This window comes from Heliangelus exortis, chromosome 21 (genome assembly GCF_036169615.1).
Source record: "Heliangelus exortis chromosome 21, bHelExo1.hap1, whole genome shotgun sequence".
Taxonomy (NCBI): domain Eukaryota; kingdom Metazoa; phylum Chordata; class Aves; order Apodiformes; family Trochilidae; genus Heliangelus; species Heliangelus exortis.
Window position 1 is genome coordinate 3,932,032 of NC_092442.1, and position 20,746 is coordinate 3,952,777.

Here is a 20,746-nt window from a genome sequence, read left to right on the forward strand (position 1 = left end):
AATCAATAGTAACATAAAAAAACAACTTCACAGTAGGCTTGGAGAGACCTCCTAAGTAATGATTTGCAGGGAAGTCAAATTCTGACAAGCTGAGAAACTAAAATATTTCTAGTTCTTCATCTCTCCTTTGCCTGGCCTCATCTGTTTCACTGCATTCTTGCATTCCTTTTCTTTTTTTTCTCATCTTGTCTTCCTTTTCACCCATTATGCATTGGTATCTCCCTCTTCCCCTTTTCCTCCCCCTGAAGTGTTGATCCTTGGTCTCTCTTCTTCTGAAAGGGTAACCACAGGAGCCCCACAACACTCCTCTTTTCAATGACAGACCAAATGCAAGCTTTGAACTGGCATCACATAAAGCAGATGAAAAACTGACAGGCAGAACACCCAGAAGCAACAATTTCCTTGCTCACCCATACTGAAATTGGCACAGTGTTCAGTCTAATCTGCTGCTTGTCGCTCTCAGAAATTGGTTTCTGATGATGCAAGTCCCCAACAATTTTCTGAAGCTTCCTTTGTGGTAGCTCTGTGTGTTATGCATATCTTGGCTGCTCATTTCTAAATTGCACTCCATGCACAATCCTCAGTAAAACTCTTTGGCACACAAAACAGCACTGTTAGCTCTGCTCTTTTTGTTAATCTTTGCAATTTCCTAGTTAGCCCCACTTGCACCATAACATCCTTTCCTTAGCTTCCCATTTTCTCCTTTCCTGCGAGCTCTCCCATCTTTTTTCACCCTCTCACATAATTACAAGATCAGCAGCTACTTCTGCCAGACCCTCTGTAAGTGCAAAAAACCCCTTGTATTTAGCAAAGTTGGCTTCTCCACAACAGAGTCAGCCCAGATGGTTTCCATCAGATGTGCTTTATGTACAGAAGTATCCTGAGACAGAAAAGAGAAGAGCTACATATGATGTATTTCCTTCTACACCTGCTGCCATAACAGGCAAACTAGGAAGAGCTTTCACTAGCCCTCAAAGCCCAGGCAACCCCCAAAGCCCAGGCAGCTCCCAAAGCCCAGGCAGCTCCCAAAGCCCAGGCAGCTCCCAAAGCCCAGGCAGCTCCCAAAGCCCAGGCAGCCCTAAAAAGCCCAGGCAGCCTGGTGCAGGCCATGGGACTCACCTCCTTCTGCAGCAGGTTCCACTCCGTCTCGCTGACCAAGCGGTAGCCGCTGGGAGAGACGTAAGCACTTTCTACCCCTTGTGTGACACTGGAAAGAAGGGATGCAGTCTCTTCTTGCTCTGGTGTCATTGCTTTGATTGCTTTTTCCTGATCTTTGGTTAACATGAACCCGCTTGGCATTTGCAGAGACCCAAGGGAAGCTGTATCAAAGTTCTCAGACACTGAATCGGCTCCAACAAGCGGTCCGAAATCTGACTCGTCCAGGTTCCCAGCAGATTTTGCTTTGTTGTTGTATCCTAAAGCTTTGGACTGTAAAGATCCAGATGTCCCCAGACTGTCTGTTGACTGTGCTCTCCGTAGTCCATCTTTAAACATATCATTATCTGATTTATTGAAAGATTCACCAGAGGAAAGAAGCAAGTCTGCATCCAATGAATGGGCTGAGCCATGGGTGCTATTTACATGCACCTGGAATTGAAAAATAAGGAAGAAAAAAAAATCATATACTCCAGTTTGGAACAAGAGGAATGCTGGACACTACTTATCAGACACAGTAAAAGCAAGTTTAAATTGGCTTTGACACGAAGATCTGATCACTAAGCATAAGAGAGAAGAGAAAAGAGAACTGAAAAGTGCCAGCCAGAATTAAAAACAAAACAAAAAGCAAAAATAAACTAGAAAAAAAAAAAAAGTCTTCTGAATACAAAGTGCTTTTGTAAGAATCTGTCTTCTTGCCAGAAGAGCAAGAACACAGTCACCTTACATTGTCCAATATTTGAAACAAGGTTCTTTCTCCATTAAGGAGATATATTTGCAATATCACATCTAGAACAATACCCTACACAACAAAAGACAAATACTCCACTTTCACAAGTAAATTCAGAAGACTTTTGCAAAACATAAAGCTTTATATTAACATAAAAATAAATAGAGAATGAATTATATCCTTAAAAGCTACTCCATATTCCTCCATATTCCATATATATTCCATATTATTCCTCTGTTTCCTCTGCTTCGAGTGTGACAAAATATTGTAAGAGAAAGAAACATTTTCTTTAAAAGATTATTTGTACACAAAACAAAATGAAAAGGGAAAAGGCTGGGTCTGAACAGAAAGGCATCCTGGGGAATGCCAATACCAAAACCACATTAACTGTCCTGTGACTTATATAAGGCAGATTAAGCCTCTTGATCTATTTTTACTTATTTGTAGCACTGAAAAGAGAGCAGTAAAGCCTTATATAAAAAGCATATGACTGGTTTCAAAATACCTCCCAATAAATAACACACTTCTGCTTTGCCATTAGACATGTAAAGAAAATTTGAGTTTTCCTGAGAAAAATAAAAATTTTAGGAATAGGTCCAGCAGAAACTAGCAAGTAGCTGGCACTTCCATAGAGATGGTTATAACTTGGAACTTTATCTTATGTACTAGTCTAGGACTGTTAGAAATGCCTTGTTTTAATAATTTTCAGGCATAATATTTACATTGACATGTATTTGTTCAAGTTCATAACAAAAAGCTATGAGAAAACAGACACAAAAAATTGTATGCTCAGACAAATGTTTGGTGATACAGTCCACAAATCATTTGTTTGGACTGCAAACTGGTCAACAGGGAAATGCTCAGAAATCAAATTATGATTGGTTACAAGACATGACAGAATATAATTCATTACCACTTGTAAAACACATACTGTACAGTTAAAAAAGGTCATAAATAGCAACAAAACCAAACCCATAAACAGAAACAAAACCACTCTGGAAACTATGCTCTTTCTCAAAATATATAATTTTCCATTCCGTATAATTCTTAGAATAAAGTAAATGTTTTGATTAAGGGACTAAAGAGTATCCTAGGAAATGAGATCATTATCAGATGATAAAGCTTCTGCTCACCATCAGTATTTTGTATTTGTATATCTGGATACACAAGTGTTAAGCATAAAACACTGTATTTGAAACAGATAGTTGTATCCTTACTGTAGGATAAAGGGTAGAACTAGGTATCACCTACATTTAGCTGTTATGATTCTGAACATCTTTCTGCATTCTGAACTGCTATAAATCATTGATAAAAATAAGGGCAAGACTCTAAAAATATATACCTTTTTTTCCCTCCAAAAAGAATTAATAAATCTGACAAAATACTGGCTCACACTACAAACTCTCAAGTCTCTTGAAGATTACATCATCTTCTACAGCACAAAACTTGGTTTGTTTTTATTAGTTTGTCCTGATTTTGACTTACAAAGCCAAAATGGGACCTGTCAGATGATCAGATAACCAAGTAAAACGCAGTGGGAAAGGATAAGTAATTGCCCATTTTGATATTGCTTCCAAGTTCCAACCTGTGTACTCATTGGACTTGTTTCCTCAGAAGAGAAAACTTGGGCAAATTTCCAGTACAATTTCAGCTTGTCCCAGTGTAGGACTATCTACAACACCCAAATGCCTTGCTAACAAATGATATCCAGCAGCATTACTTTTTCAAGCTGTTAAAATGGGTTTTTTTAGTAGAGCTCAAGCAGCTTCCCCAAAAACTTGGTGCTGAGCCCCAGCTACTGGCTTGGCTAAACAAGAACTTGTTTTTTGGTTGCTGAACAGATGTGGCCAACAACCTCATCTCACACAGCTGGATGTTGCTTAATACAATCAGTCATCTCAGACTGGCCTAACAAGTTTAAGTGTGGTGTGGAATTCAACAAGTGGGTTAGCAAAATAGTTACAATGCACTTGTTGAATGTGCAGATGTAACTGGTTTAATTCTCAGCACTGAGGTGTGTCAGAATGTGTTACAAATGCCAAGAGAGTTTAACAGCAGCTAACATCCAGGACACAGGAGGCAAACGAGTTTTTAACAGCACCTCTCAGGATTGTGAAGTATTATCTTTCCATCTTTATTAGAATTCATATATTAAAGTGTGGCTGCAAAGATTTTTCATTGGTTAATAAGAAGTACAGGCTATGGAGAATAAAGGGCACTAGGCATTTGTATTTGCTGTCAACACAATGCATGAGTACTCAAAGCTGCTTTGAACTGTTCAGTTCTTTTACCTCTTCACTAGAGAGCTGAGCAAGAGTTTCATCCTGGCCTAGAGAACACGAAGCTTTTGTTTCATCATCTGAATCTTTCTGCTTCTCCTCCTTTCTCTTGCTAAGCCTTTGCTGTTCATCTTCTTCCTAGAAGTGGTTCACAGCAAACAAATACATAAGTGGGATCAATTTTTGCTGCAGCAATAATGACATTAGCTTTCATGATAAACTAAGCTATCACAGAAGGCACTGAAAAACATTATTTTGGTTAAAAATGCAGTATGTATCACAGAAGGACTCTTGGTTAAAAATACAATGTTCATTTCACATGGCATCCAAAGCAACATAAATGGAAACTTACTTTTCAAGTTTAGTGGCCAACTCATGCTCTAGTATAATTTTATTCAAAGGATTTATTACCTAGATAAAAATTCTAATTGTGGAAATTACCAAATAACTGGTACAAAACAACTGTTACACTGGCTACAGTGTATAGATCCTGGTAGCATACTTGCATCACCAGTGGCCTCATGAGCAGCCACTATAAAAACACAAACATTAAAACAAAATGCAAAACCAAGAAGTGCCTTGGTCAATATAAACATAAGCATATGGAAAAAGAATCAAAAGAAAGACATCATAGAACACTAAGCCATAAAAAGCATGTACACAATCACTTGCATAAGGTAATTTAAAATGTAGTCCTTAATTTATGCCTGAGCTAGGAAGTGTATTGGAAAAAGCTAGAAAGAAGTAAAACTTGTTCTAACATCCTTAACCCAGATGTTTTGCATCATAGATGATTGTTTCTTCCTCCAAGATTAACTTCTGGATATTATTACCTATTTGTTCAACAATACTGGCAAGGTTACTTTTAAAGTTACTATATACATTAATATTAAAATATTCACTCAAATGGAGAGTTTGTCATAATTTCTGGTTGTCATTTAAATGGAAAATTTCTATTAAAACTGTCAGTTATCATTTTTTGAAATTGGAACAGATGTAACTTGTCTCCAACATGTGATTTCCATACTTGCTATACCACATTAAATCTATAGTATTTAAAACTATAAAAAAAAAAAAAAAAAAGGAAAGCAGCAAGTAACCTGATCCTTTTTTTTCAGCTCTTCAACCTGTCGGAGCTGCTCAGAGGTCAGAACAATTTCCATCCTTTGCATGTCCCTCATCAGCAGACGCTGAGACTCCAAGAATTGGTCGTTGGCTTTTTGCCAGGTGTGTTTCAACTGGTTGTGCTGCTGTCGCTCCTGCTCTAGGAGATGGCACACTATGCAAGAACAGAAAGAGTCATTCTCAGCCAGAAATTTTTGTAACCTCTTTTCAAAAGAGAAGCATTTTCATAAACAAAAGTAATTATTGTTCTAATCGAGAACAGTCAGGCTTTGTTCAACTTTTTAGGATGAAATAAGACATTTTCTTCACCCCCAAGCTTGGCTTGTGATTGGGAATGTAGGGCTCATTTCAAAATACTACCTCCCTATTTATTTCCACAGAAGTTTCCCTTTTTCATTCCTCTACAATGATTCTGTGCTGTACTGGCACCCATGTGCATCTGCACACCCATTCCACACCAGGGGTTCAGAACTGACACATGTCAGGGAGACATGTCAATACACTATGGAAATAGTGCTCATAACTGTACACATAAATAAAAGACACCAGTAAAATCACTTAAAGAAGAAGGAAGTTTGCAAAACTGCAAGAACTCAGCAGAAATTCAAAGCTTCCCTTGAGAGAATGAATGGCTCTGTTGTTTTTCTCTCTTACAGAAGAACGCCGCACTCAACTCTTCTGAAAACATTTTAAGGGCTTGCACATTCAAAAGTACTGCCTTCCCCCTCACCACAATTCCTTCAAATTAATTTAAAATCAGAATTCAGGAAAGAATTAACAGCTACGTTTGGTTTTGGATCCTTACTGTGAGTGAAAAGGATGATTATTATACAGGTACCTTCGTGCAGTTCTTTCCGCAGTTTCTCTGCGTCTTCTTGCAGGACTGATTTTTGTGTGTTAAGAACAGCCACATACATCTCTAGGTCTGTCCTACACGACTTCTCAGCTTCCAGATAATGGTTCAGCTCTTTAACCTGCATAAAAAGAGGGAAATCTATCATCTCAGTAGACAAATATAAAATGCCACGACTCAAGCAGATCTGAGGGATTTCATCATGACACAATTGCTCACTTCATGTCAGACCTCACACCCATCTAGTAACATAAATAATCTCAAGAAAATCTTGCATTTTTATGATGCTGCAGATAAAAGTACTTTAACAACTTCGTAGGTTTGTGTTAAAGCATCTCCTTGCTAGATACAAACCAGGAATTCTTTCCTCTAGCACTTAAGCACAGCTGACACACCCACGTCACTAGATAAGAAAGATGGGACGTGTGTGCCAAGTTCTGTGAGTTACAGGAGGAAAGAGACACTGAACATGAAGTTTCACAATACACTTTCTTATCTGCATCCAACCAGCATGATGGAAGATACAAACTGGGATACAGTTAGAACTCCACCTCACCTTTGATGCTTCCAACTCTTTTATTTTTTCTTCAGCTCCTGTCAATTTCTCCTTTAGAGCTGCAATCTCTTTCTCCATGGGCATCACAACCGAACGCAGCTTCTCAGCATCTTCCTGGGCCTGAAATTAATGTAATAAGTTATCCAGAAAACATTTCCACAGTTTTCAACACAACAGTTTCCACTCTGAGACATTTGTAGAAAATTTCTATGCCAACGAAAATATCAATCTCAACTTCCACTTTCAATAATTTTGTATTATTGCTATTTATTTAGTTCAGCAGTCAACTCTCTGACACCAGGCTGATATTACTACATTCACAGCAGGCAGCTAAATTTTAATTGGATTTATTGTGTGGATTAGGCCACAAATACCTATTTTTCTAAAGAATGTCTATACATTTATCATTCTTGACACTTGGGAGAAAACTTACTGATTCAGACCTTTCAAAATGCTTACACTTTTCTAACTGTCTTGCAACCTGCTGCCACGCAGCACATGTAAAAAAAAAGTGTAATACAGGAAATGAAGGTGAATTATTGGGTATTTATTGCTTAGGAAGTTAAGAGAAAAAGAATCTGCACAGTAATGCACAGTATAGTTTTGTTCAGCTGTGGAAGACCATTTTTCAACTTGAAATTACTACTAACATAGCATCAGATTTCAGTATTACTGTAACTAAGTACTTCAAAAGTATATACAGACAATTTATCAAAACCCCCATTCCTTTGAGGACGCACTAAAAACTTTCCAAGTGAAATAACAGCTCCCACAGACTCCACAAAAGCAAGCAGAATACTCAAATATTGGCTGCAGTCAAAGTCTTCAAGCCAAGAAGAATTTAAGCAACCTAATTTGGGTTGGGTTGATGCATGAAGGCTCCGAATGCTCCACTGTTCTCTGGCTTCTGCTGGAAGAACTCCCCAGGGGAGGGAAGGCAGGGCACCCCAAAGCTGAAACTTCAGATGATACTTTTCCTAATCTGGATGTCTTGTTTTAAATCCATGCTTCTTCAGTGTCTGGTATGCTTATTGACAAATGTATGGTGAGCAAGACTTTCAGGAAGAAAAGTAGACAATATTTTTAACTTTTCTAATCTTAATCCACAAAATAAATAAATATTGCAAAAACTGACAGCTATACAAATGCTTCCAGGCCCCTGGATTCTAAAAAGCTTCAAAGAAAATTGTAAAGAGGAAACAAAGTTAACTTTCCTCACGTTTCATTCACTTCTGCTGCATTTTCTCACAGCTAGTTTGCTTGGGTAGAGAGAAATCCATGAGGAAAGCAAGGGACATCACATGACAGTGAATTCAATGCCAAGGACATGTGACAATGTCACACGTACATACAGACCCTGTCACTTGCAGCCAGCAACTCATCAGTCACATTTTACAAACAGATGGCAGCAGGAGTTCAACTTCAAAGATTGCTTTATATTTCATTTATTGCATCAGTTCTGTTCTTTTAATGCTACCTATAGCTGGCTCGTGGGGACTAAAGATAGCCCACAGTATTTTTAGGACTGCTGAATAAGCTTTTCCCTAATTATTCATGACTGTGGGAATATTTCATCACTGGTTTGATTTCACATGGTCCAACACTTAGAGTCACGAAGGTGTCCATGTTAAAAACAGCAAGCTCAGAGAAAGAGGAAGCTCTTTGCAAGCAAAATCAGGCTGTTTAACAGCAACCAAAACTGTCTCAAATTCCACGTGACAGAAAAGTTACTCTAGCATTTAACTGCTTGGTAAACTGAGCTGACACTGTGGTTACAACATTTTGCAAATGTTTCCTAAAAAAAAAAAAAAAAAAAAAAAAAAAAGAAGGGAGGAGGAAGATTGGGGGGTGAGGATCCATGTTAAAGGTCGGTGTGGTACTGAGCTAAACCCTCAGAATAGCCTATATAAAACCTATATATGCTAACAAAATGACTGCTGGTCACTGGGTCTGCCTTGGAAGGTAAAGTGTAACTCCTGAGACTCCCAAATTGAGGTTAAAGTTCCCATGTAAACTTTTAATAAAGAGATAATACCTATCCTGTCTGAAAATGCTACATAAAGATCCTGTCCCCTGTTCAAGAGGTGCCACAGCATCACATTGCCTGGGTTAAAAAACATTACTCAAACTCTTCCAGAGGTGTGATCCTTTGTTTCCTTCTTTTTGCCAAACTAACTTGACTGTGAAACCCCAAGGTTTTACACATTATCAGCTTGTCTTTACTTATCACCCACTCAAGAACAAAGCTTCCATGTGACTTCTGCTGAAGCAAAACCTGCTCCCCCAGCACAGTGGCCAAAGGGATCTGCAGACCACAGCATGGAGATGACTCCACAGAAGAAACATGGCAAAAATTAGTCCAAGCCATCACACAAAACATTCCATTCCCAGCCTGACAGCTACTACAGCAACCCTGAATGTCCTTCACTCTTACTCCAACCAATATTTTCAGAACAGAAACTTGGCTGAAGAAATCTAAGGCAAATACTGTACCTAAATGTATCCCTCAAAAAATGAGAAAAGCAGGAAATGTACAGACACAATTTGAGAATCTCTCTTTAAAGGACTAAACCTTTCTGAGTTCATCTAAATCTATTCTGCTGCTCTTCATCATTAAAAATTAAGGCAGCTCACTGCACAGCAGACTTTATGACCTGTCACAGACATGAGATTTCCTTCTGATTTCCCCTCTCTGACTAACAGGCACACTGCAGAACAGGAGGTAAGTCTTTCCCTAATCTCCCCATATGCAAAATACCTGTTCTGCAGACTCCTGATACTCAGACTTTGACAGAACTGTGCTGAGTCTTTCTATTCATCCCTGAAAGCCAAATCCTTCTCTGAAAGGAAAAATAAGGTCTGAATAAAAAGGAACAAATTTTACCAGGGTGCAAGACTCACCCCCACCAAGTCATTATCCAGAAGGAGCCAAATCATTATTCACCAGAGAACCTGCATGCTGATAAGGCCAGACTGCTTTTAGCATTTCTGGTAACAAAAACCCCAAAAAACTTATCTGGTGTTATAAAGCAACTGGAAGGCAGTGAGATTTCTATAAATCACCACTACATTTTCTGAAAGATGAATCACTAGGTAAGCAAGCTTACCATTAGAACAAGGTATTTACCTTCCTTGAGTCAGGAAGGGAGAATTACAGAATAGACACAGATTTCTCAGAAATTGCTGCTTATGATCAAAATCACAGAACACCCAAGTTTTCTCCAGGTATTGGGCAATTTGCAACTTGAAATACATTTATAGGGAAAAGCAAGACAGCTGCTTCCAGGAAAGTGCACGTGTTCCACCAGACAAGATGATGCTGAAGAATGCAGAATACCAGGTCTGCAGCCCAGGCTTGGATACCTCTGGCAAGGTAATCACAACCTAGTAAATACAGTCCAAAATAGAATGTTTATGAAAACATCACCCACCTGCTCTAGGGGCTTCCAAACCAGGCTAAATAACATGCATGCTGGAAGCCTGAAAGCACTCATATCAAAAATGTTATCTACCTTTCATCTCTTTCAGGGAGGGGACAAAGTATGCAGAAAACAAGCATAATAGTAAGCAGTTCTGTGGATGCAATATTAAATTTCATGGATTTTCTTTGTAGTTTAAAGTAGATTTTATAGCTAAATGAAACACAACTGAACTGAGATATTATTCAGCTAAGGCAGCCAAGAGGTTAACATCCTGGACTGATACATATGGCTTGCAATCTTCTCTCTGCTCTACCCATTCTTCTCAGCTCACCTCTCATTGAGAGTGCTACACAACCCAGAGAGCAAAATACTTCTTTTTCATTCCTTTGAGATGTTTGGAGATTCCCTTAGAACTGGCTTGGAAGATGAAGGTGTTTTTTAAAAAACTCTTTCAAAATTTATGCCTTAAAATAAATTAAATCCATCGTTACAATGGAACATATAAAAATAGAGGTTAAACACAACACTGCTGGCTGGAAATGCCATTTTGCATGAGGAATTGATCACAAGTCTGCAAATAATGCATCCCAAGTGATCAAGAAAATTCCTCCTTTCACACTGACTGCTGAGGCATGAATATTCATTATTCTGCTAGACAAACACAGCTTTTTATGGGCTTGGAGTTTGCTTGCTTGTTTTTAGGTAAAATTGGATGTCCTTTTGCTAATTTTGATCAAACTCTTAGTCTCCTTGAGGAGAAAATTCACAAATTTAATGACAAGGAAGATTAAAAAACCCATGGAAAGCAGTTTAAGCAATTATTTCAAGCTGTGCTCTGAAGCCCAGATTTCCCCTTCCCCCTCAAATTACATAAAGTACATGTTTCTTCTACTTTACAACCCTATAAAGCTTCCTGAGCTCATATTAATCACAGATTAACATACCAATCACCTTTTCCTTTAGGATCACAAGGGATATTTATTTCTCTTTTAAAGTGGTACAGTTGAAAATGCTATTTATATGCTATACTCAGCTTCTAAATGCCCAGTGGCACAGAGGCTGAGGTGAGCTGGGCTGACACCTGAATGAATTCCAACTCCAACTGCTACATGATCAGTACATTGAGATTAAGAAAAAAGAAAATCATAAAAATAATAATGCTGAGATTTGAATTACTGCAAAAACTCTTGCAGTCAGGAGAGATTGTTTTCTGAAAACTGTTACTGGCAGTTTGTGGGTAATGCAATGCCAGGACTTCTACAGTATGAACTCAACATCTTCTGTATTGTTTCTGCAAGACTGACCACACTGATCCAGTTTTGAAACCTCCTTCCAGCTTCAAAAGAAGTCTTTTTTTTCTCTTAGTAGGATTAAAACCTCTTAAAAGCAGCAGATGTCTTAATATTCCAGTTGCAGTAATTTTGTAGTGAGAACACTGGCAAATTAGCTTTATTTTGACAAGTACCTTTATAAACAAGGATGATATGAAGAGCAGCTCACCCAATACCAAGCAAGAACTATCCAGCCACAACTAGCAATAGTCAAGAATGTCTTTGAAAGCCTCAGAAATAAAGAATTCCATTTTACAACACTGATTGCTTGTTTCAACCTAGTAAAAGTAGGTTAAAACACTTGTTATGTGGAATGTCTGTGACTTATGTTATGGCAAGAGACTTTACAAGGCCTCTTGCTTTCACAAACTGAAAGCCAAACCCTACCATCTTCTCAGCTGCAAGCCCCTTACTTTACCCATGTAATCAGGTACAATACCTTTATGGATTCAAGTGCAGCCTTAGGTCACAATGACTCCCACAAACAAAGAGGTGAAAGCTGGCAGAACGAATCTGTGTCTTTCTGAGGAGTTATAGCAGAGGGTGGAAATGAACCCATGCATAACAACACAAGTGTATCTTGAAACAGAAGTGGCAGGGCTAGCTTTCAGCATACCTTTTTCATTTCATTTTCTAGGTTTTCTTCCTCCTGGCCCTCAGACAGTCTCCTTCTCAGCTCTGCTATTTCCCGTTCCACGTTTTCCCGGTACTGATTCCACTGAGCTCGCTCCTGCTCCATCCTGTGATGATATTGGAGCTCATAGTCACGAACAGTCTCTATAAAACAGCATTTTCAAAACTCAGTTTCAATGTCAGTTAAAAACCAGAGCTCTAGGAACTCCCATCTCCAACCAGCCACGCGTCTATATAGATCACAGATAAAAGGAAATGTGTGTACCCACTGTACACAAAGATTTGTGTTCCCTGGGGAAAAAGCATAATCACATGGTGGAAAAACTGCCTACTGCCAACAGGCTGTAGGCTCAGGATACTGGGATCCTGTTTGTCAACCTTTAAGAAAACAGCCAGTTATGGCAACAGTCTGTCCCCAGACTGCATCCTGCATTTTGTTCCTTGCAATAACTCTTCTGAACTTCAATAGCTGTGCGACAGGCAAATATGACAAAGAACACCTCAGAACTACCAACAAACAACAAAATTAGACCTATGACTGATAGCAAACAGCTTCTTCAGTCACTAGCCTAGGGAAAAGTCCACAAGATAGTACTGGAGGGACATTTAACTGTCTGACAGCCATGCTGTCAGCCCAAAGCTGTTTCCAGACTTGTTGCATTACATGCATTACACTTCTCTTTGTGGAAGGATGAAGTATCACATCCAGAGGCCCTCAAGAACACTTTGCATATACATGAAAGATCCCATTGCCAGGACTCCTACTAAATTCTATCCCCATATAAACAGAAGAGAACCATCAAAATCCTTCTCACAAATTTATGACCTACATTTCACCTGTCCCTTCTGTAGCCCAGTTTTACCAAGCCATGAAAAGCAGCTGCCCATACTCTGTGCAAGAGCAGGCACAAATCACATAATAAAGTGGTGTCTGATCTTAGCAGCAGCAGCTTGCTTGGTTTTTACCTTTCATAATGGCTTGTAGTGAAGCTACTTCTTCTTGCCACTGTCTCTTCACCTCATCAATAGCTTCCTGCTTTGTATTCTCAGAGACTGTAGCTATGGCTTTGATGTTCTCCATTTCAGCATGAGCTTCCATCAGCTGGGTCCGTAATTGTCCCAGATCATCTTGGGCTGCTTGCAGCACTGCATTTTGTCTTTTCAGGTCCTCTGGAAAGAAATATTATTTCCATTTAACTTGATTCATAAATCTGATCCAAAAAGTATCCACAGTTGCTATGGCAAAGAGCAGAACTCTAACAAGTGGGTGTTATTACTCGGTGATAATAATCACTGGTATTAAAGCATCTATCCACAATGACTGAACAAACATTAGCAGGTATCTTTAGGGAGCATTATTGCTTGACTTCATTTGCCCCTGCCTTTTATTAAAAAAGCACCTTCTTGTGGATGCAGCCACAAAGTAGACACTGTAGGTGCAAGCTATCAATCAATACACCTCATGAAAGTCAACTGTGCGTTCAATCAGTTCATTATTATTTAACTCATTCAGTTTAAAAAACTGAAAATAGAAGAACAACAGACAGGAAGACAGTTTGTCCCTCCTTTTTGGCACCAAAGGGGTCCTGAATTTGGACACCACTTTGTATTTATCAAACAGAAACACTCTGTGACCATTACATGGAGCTGACATAAAACTTCTCAGCCTGATTTGCTCTTTACCATGGTTTTGCTAAGTCTTAGCTTCTACTGAAAAAAGGGACAATCTGTGAAACATCTACTGCTTCTCTTAATTGTTGCAGCTATAAACAGAAAGTAAACTAACTTCACATTATCCTGGCCACTGCACCACAAACAGCAAGCTAACTCTGTACCAAAATGCTTTATCAATTCTAGCACACAGCACCCTATCCCTTATACAGAACTTGGAGTTAACCAGGTACTCAAAATGGCATCAAAATTTATGTGAAACACCCAAGACCTTGTAATATTTATACAACTTAATTCTCAAACGACAGTATTAAGGATCACTGTATGTTCAGGAAAGGGTTTCAGGAAAAAAGGAGGAGGGAGGAAAACTCTGGGGAAAAGAAAAAGAGAATTGCTTGTATATTCTCCTCTGGTATCTTTTCACTTCAGTACATGTGAAAGTTGGATTTATTATATTTTTACTGTTCTGAAAAAGAGAATTCTTGCTGATCTCATCAGCAGTGTCTTCTATCTTAGATCTGCTTTCATCTAGATTCTAGAAACACAAAGAAACAGGCCTTTTGTATGATCTGATCTTCATTACATCTGTTGTATTTCTGCTCTCATAAGCTTATACAAGCAGCTGCAGATTTAATGCATTATTTTTTTGGCTCTGCTTTCATATGTTAAGGGCAGGAAAATCACCAGGATTAGAAATAAATCAATTTGGCTCTCAGAACAACAGTTATCTCTGCTCTCCAAATCTTCATCGGATATTTGAGCTCATATGGTTCAAATTTTCCTATAAAGAACATTATTGAAAGAGATGCCCTTGGCTGGTATTAAAACTTTTATAACATTTGTCTGCTTACATTGTACCTCAGATGGAAATTTAAGACAAATTAATACTACATTAAAAAGCTAGCCAAAGTACAAACAGCACATCACCTAGACTGTATCTTTCCAATTACCAATCAGCTGCTGTCCAGAGAGAAGCAGCACACCACAACTTCAGAATGGTAGTACTAAAATTCAGTGGTGATGTTTCTGCATGTAAATCAGGCTGCTCTGCTGCCTTCTATCCATGCAGGCAAATCTTTACATTATTCATTGTAAAAATTCCTTCTAGGAAGCTAAATAGCCACCTACTGAATTTCACTCTCTGCCATCTTTCACTTCACATGTGTCTGTTTAAAAGGCTACTGTCACTTTTTCATTATTTCAGAAATAACAGTCATGTTGGATATGCAGTTGACTAGCCCAGTGCTGGAAGAAAAATCCAGTAAGTACTCTTTATCCTTAACAAAAAGAAAAAAAAAAAAAGAAAAGAAAAAAAAAGGAAAAAAAAAAGGAAAGAAAAAAAAAAGGGGGGGTGTGTGGATAGGCAAATGGGAGGTTGCAGTTACCATTCTAACTTCTGGCTATTCTTTATGCAGGGATTACCTTAAGCTCCTGTTTAATTAAGCTTCAGAATCATTCAGAAATGTCCAACTTACCTTCCTTAGCCAAGTACAACTCCTTAAATTTTGCTCTCTTTTGATTAAATTCTTGCTCAAGCTGCTGCTTTGTGCGCATGAATTCTGCATTGACCTTTTCCAACTCCGCCACCCGTTGTAGAAGAGCAACTACAAAGAAAAGAGAAGACAAGGCAAGTCACTAACAGTCAGGGCACCCCATTCTGCAACTCTGAGGTTCAGGGCTCATTCTTTTTAAAATATCTTGCTTCATTAGCTCAGCTGCTGATAAAAAAAATCAACAGTTGTTGGTAAATCAGGACAAGAAGTCAGAGTCCTCTGAAGGGAAGATTGGTTTTCTAACTATAGCACCAAATTGTAACAGAGCAGTGTATGTGACAGGGAATTGTAGAGAAGACAAAAAATCTCTTGAAGAAAACCAGAGTTTTGTATACACAGTAAAGGAAGACATGGAAAGAACACAGCACCAGAATTCTTTATATTGGTGCATCTTTCCAAAACACTGGGAATTTAGTCACCAGGCACAAGAGCAGCCTGTGAAAGCTGAACAATGCACCAAGTTCTCAAAGGCTGAGGTCAAAAAACCAAAGGGCCAGCTGCTCAGTTAACAACTATGGAAGAACAAAGCACAGAAAAAAAACCTAAGCTAAAAATTAGATGCCCTTATCTTTCCCATCTTTAGTTCTGCACATCCACCAAAGGGAGGCTTCTCAGACTATATAGACACAAATTTGCCAGAAGATGACCCCAATTCATGGAGAAATAACTGATGATAAAACTCTCATTATTTCCAGCAGGTAAAAATCCTCAAGGGCACACATGCTTCACATGCTTTCCAGTATGTATGACATTAGCACTTGATCTGGTAGTGCAACAAAAAAAGGGAGCAGTAGGAAGCACACAAGACACCTAAAGATTGTTACAATGCCATTATTACTGAACAAAAAACCACACAATACCAAACTAGGATGATAGAAAGACCCCACCCAGCCACTGACCCTTTAACACTGATCTTCACATGCAATATTAACTTCTTTGCACCTGGTGAAGTGTAGGTCTGGGTTAGGTGCCAGACAGTTTCAGATTTCACACCTCAGAATTCAAACATGACACAGAAAAAAAATCCATCTCCACGCTGCAACCCACTGGGCAAATAATGTTCCTCTGCACAATTCTCTATCTGTTCTGCAAAAGCATTTTATGGACATGTTCCACCTCTGTTGTACAAAGCTGAATCACTTCTTTTCAGCTATATCCTCTATATAGCACAGACAATACACACAATATTTATCCATCAAATGTTTCTGGATCACACCCAGCACACTTCCCACCAAAAGCAAGTTGTGAAAACACAGCACAAATTCTACCTGGCTTCAGCAGCATCAAACACTTGCAAACAGGCAGAATCAGTTCTAGAGCCTACAGTGGTAAAACACAGGATGGTCAATGCCATGGCAAAGCCAAGAAATCAACTGCAGACCTCAGTCAAATCCCTCCCGAAGACTCAAGCACTTGTTGTTTACTTGTTTCCCTTCCCATCTTTCTTTTGCAAAGAGACAGCAGCAGCTGTGCTGCTGCTCCCACCAGAAAGATGTTGTGCAAAGCAAGTGAGTTGTGTTTCCTCTGAAGGTGAGAGCTGCTTCTGCTGAGGATGGAAGAGAGGACACCACAAGAATAGTGCTTTAAGCTGAGGGAAAAACAGACTCAATCTTTTTAAATCCTGCCCAAATGGAAAGGGGGATGGCAGAGCCACCAAGCAAGAAATCCAATTTAAACTTCAAATACTTACATTTACAGTATTCCCCTTCTCTCCAGCCTGACAGTTATGTATTAAAAAAAGTAATAAATAAACAATCAACCCCCACCACAACAGAGCTCTGGCCACTGTCAGGATCAGCTGAAGGCATTCAAAAAACCAAACAGTTCAAGATCTCAACTGCAGGTCACACATCACTGCAGCTGTGTATTGACATCAATCTTTTTATTTAGATCCTAAGTTTAAAGTGGTTTTACCACCTGGTCTGTGCGTGGCTCAGGACAGACCTTGCAGTCCCTTACCTAGGAGGAATTTGTCCACACTAAACCTGAGGACAAGGAGCTGTGTGATACATCAACCTCCTATGCTGCAGGTGCATGAGAATTAAAGCAAGGTTTATTTTCTAAGACAGCATGACCACTGCCTACTTTCTGCCAAGTATGAATAATTACATTTTCACCAAAATTACTTTCTTCTCTGGGGGTATGATCTGTATGATGGCCATACAGACCCTTCACTTTCCAAAATGAAAGCACAAAACCCAAATCCAAATGGCCAGGCACAGATTAAAGTCTGCCTGGGAGCACACCAAAGCCAATGGCAGGAAATAGACTCATACAGACATTTTCCATCAGGACTTCATCATTTATAGCTGACTTCTTGCTCCTACTCACCCCAGATCTACAAAAAAGCTGATAAAAAAAAAACAAAACAAAATTATATTGACCATCGTGGGCTATCAACTTAAAACTGACAAAGAAAAAAAAAAGAAATGTCAAACCAAACCCTACATTTTGCAATGCCAGTATTCATTAACTTGCCAGAGCCCCTGTGCTCCCATCTCCATACACAGAAATGCAGTCAAAGTCAACAAAGCCCAATACGGGGTCAGCTCCCTCGACTGAAACAGGATCAGGCAGAAGAGGAACAGGATATGCTGTATTTCATAAGAGCAGTAGTGTGGGAGACCTAATTCCCTAAGTAGGGCCCTAACTCCTCAAGAAACAAACAAAAACCCTAAAGACCCATTTTCTTAATTCATGGAATAGCACTGAGAAGAATCTCAATTGATATGCTGCACTGAAAACCACAAAAGAAGTCCCTTCGGCCAACAAATTTTTGGCTGTAAATAGTGGGTTTTTTTTTTTCCTCCTCCCCAAAACACTGGGGCAAACAGACTGATGGCCCAGCTGAACATGCCATTCAATTTCTAGCTTTTTTCCTAACAAACAACATAGAAACTCTGCTGGAAAAGATAAAACTTCCTCAACTCACAGCAGAATTTCAATTCAAGAAGGCAGGAACACACACACATTTCTTACTGACTGCTGACTTAAAGGCTGTTCCACAGATCAGCTCCCAAAAGGATTAAATTTTATGTATGACAAAGTTTCCAGTTACACAAACATGGAGTGACTATTCCAGAACTAAGACAGACAAAGCTGATTATCAATAAGACTATTTCTGACTACCAGGTCTATTTATAAAATTAATGCCACAAACCTTTCTACTTGATATCTAAGGTGTCAAACATGACACCCAGAGATCAGTCCTACATAGCTGAAATCTGAAAAACTAGAAAAAAACCCTGTACATAGAGTAAACTTTTTGAAGATAAAAAAAAAACACTAAAAACCCACCAAAACTTTTGTCATATTTCTGCCATTTTCCACCTCTTTATTTTCCTGTCATGATTGCTCAAGACATAAGGATGGAAAAATAAAAATATACAGCTGTCCATTTTTTGATTCATGCTTGTTTCCTAAAAGTACTAATTTTCATCTGTCATAACATTATATTGGAGCCAAAATTATGTTACAATATAAATTTTTAATCTAAGAGTCTGCCACCAGGACACGTATTTAGACTGCAAAAAGCTTTTCCTTATTTTCTTTAAATAGGATCTCAGATTTTAAAACAAACACAAAACAGAACACACCCCTACTCCAATATAGTTGTTCTGTAACAGGCATCCAGAAGTAAAGGAATAGGCTCTGGATCTTTTAATAAGCACATTGAACAGAAATAATTCCTGACTTAGGGAACAAAGGTTGCTTTTCAAGGAACAATATTTGCCCTTACACACAGATATTCAGCAGCAGCAGAACAAACTCGGAAAAAAAAATTTATTTGGTTTTTCCAAACTTGCACTTGGAAGCATCAAGGATCTTATTTCCCTGGTGAAACAGCTAAAGCCACAGCTAAGTCAGTATTCTCTTCCTTAGTTTAATTTGAGGACAGAGAATTGCAGACTTCTCATTTGCCACCTTCATTTTCAGAGTGGCAACAAATCCCTCTGCACTGTCACACCACTCCCTCCCATAACACTTCACTGCAATGATGGCAACTGGGCTACAGAAAGAAAGAGAGGGAGATAAAAAAGGAGTAAAAAAAAAGAGGAAAAACAAAATAAAAGAAAAATAATCTAACCTGCAGCTGCACAATGGAAGACATGCTGGTGCTTGCCCATTTTACCACCAATTAGTTCTGCAGAAGTAACTCTAAGGCAGTTCCCCAATTTGGACAGGGTGCCTTTCAGAGACTTTGTTGCATTCACCAACAATTTCTAATTTATTGCCCAGCTGAAGGCTATCTGACATCCACAGTTTATTCTCTAGTGTCTAGACATACACAGTCAAACAATCCAGTACAAATCTAATGCTATATACATAAAAATTGGTACTGCTGACAAATGCAGGTATCACTTGTGATGCAGAACTGAGCCTTGCTGCATCGTATCTGTTACAGTATCTTTTTATTTATTGCAGTAAATCAATAAATGCAGGATCAAAGTATTAACTGAGGACTGCATGTTGCAAACATCTACCCACATCATAAATTTCGTAGTAGCATCAAGTAGAAGTTTGCTACTTATTACTGAAGTTTGAAAGGAATACTGCTTTTTCATTGAAGTTGAGTGACTGAAACTCCTTTCCACTATAACTTGGAATTTCACTACTGCCTATTCCTACATTTCTGTTAAACACTGTCTGGCATGCTGCACTAAAAATAAAATAAATAAAAAAAAAATTAAAAAAAAAAAGCCAACACAAAATTAAAATAACTAAAACCTAAAGAAATTGAGGTATTTGAATAAATTGAATTATTCTCCTCCATGATACAATCAAGAAGAGAACAAGAAGGGAAACCAAGAATCCTTTAAATAGCTTAATGCTGCACAGTTGATTAATCATACACAGCAATGTTTGACATGATACTGTGAAAACCTGCATACCTGTTTCTCTGACCATCTTCACAACATTTTACATGAGTGCCTTGTACTTCACAGGTGCATCACCATCCCTGAAGATCTTGCTCCTTCCTGCACCAACCAGGGCAGCTGCTGTTCAGGGGGAACCACTGCTCAAGACCAGCACCCAAGCTGCATCTGGTGCTGCTGTTTTAAATCAGTGCAGAAGTCTGCAGCAGGCAAAGCAATATGAGACCATTCCCAGGTTCAGGTCAAACACTGAACACCAAAAATGTCCCTTAGTACTTGTTAGCATGACAACACATTGTCCTGTACCTCTGATGTGCAATCATTTGAACTGAATTCTTCCTCAAAGTCTTTACACAGCAAACATCTTCATGCAGAATTAAAAGGGAAAAAACCCAGCATACTGCTTTCTCCTTCCTCATTTTTATCACTTCCCACTTTTTCTCCTTTTTCACAGTGCTCACATGTTAGTAACTTCCTTGCTTTGTTTTTGCTTTCCTTGTCTTCTTTCTTGGACACAAAACCAGGCAGTTGCTGTTCTGGGGTCCAAATCTCCATCCCAAC

General features: G+C 38.8%; 1 protein-coding gene across 2 annotated transcripts in view; it reads right to left on the reverse strand.

Annotated features, from left to right (window-relative positions):
- The window catches only part of RABEP1 (rabaptin, RAB GTPase binding effector protein 1), a 43,273-nt gene that overhangs the window by 10,186 nt on the left and 12,341 nt on the right, over window positions 1-20,746 (reverse strand). The window contains exons 1-9 of one of the 2 annotated variants that reach the window (XM_071765448.1): window positions 16,577-16,607; window positions 15,231-15,359; window positions 13,051-13,254; window positions 12,068-12,228; window positions 6,699-6,818; window positions 6,128-6,263; window positions 5,265-5,443; window positions 4,177-4,302; window positions 1,120-1,587 (exon numbers count right to left, since the gene is read on the reverse strand). In XM_071765448.1, coding sequence (XP_071621549.1) covers window positions 1,120-1,587; window positions 4,177-4,302; window positions 5,265-5,443; window positions 6,128-6,263; window positions 6,699-6,818; window positions 12,068-12,228; window positions 13,051-13,254; window positions 15,231-15,359; window positions 16,577-16,592 — 1,539 coding nt within the window. In that variant the 5' untranslated portion in view covers window positions 16,593-16,607. Of the gene's footprint in view, window positions 1-1,119; window positions 1,588-4,176; window positions 4,303-5,264; window positions 5,444-6,127; window positions 6,264-6,698; window positions 6,819-12,067; window positions 12,229-13,050; window positions 13,255-15,230; window positions 15,360-16,576; window positions 16,608-20,746 lie in introns of those variants that run through there. The other variant, XM_071765449.1, reaches the window with a different exon arrangement.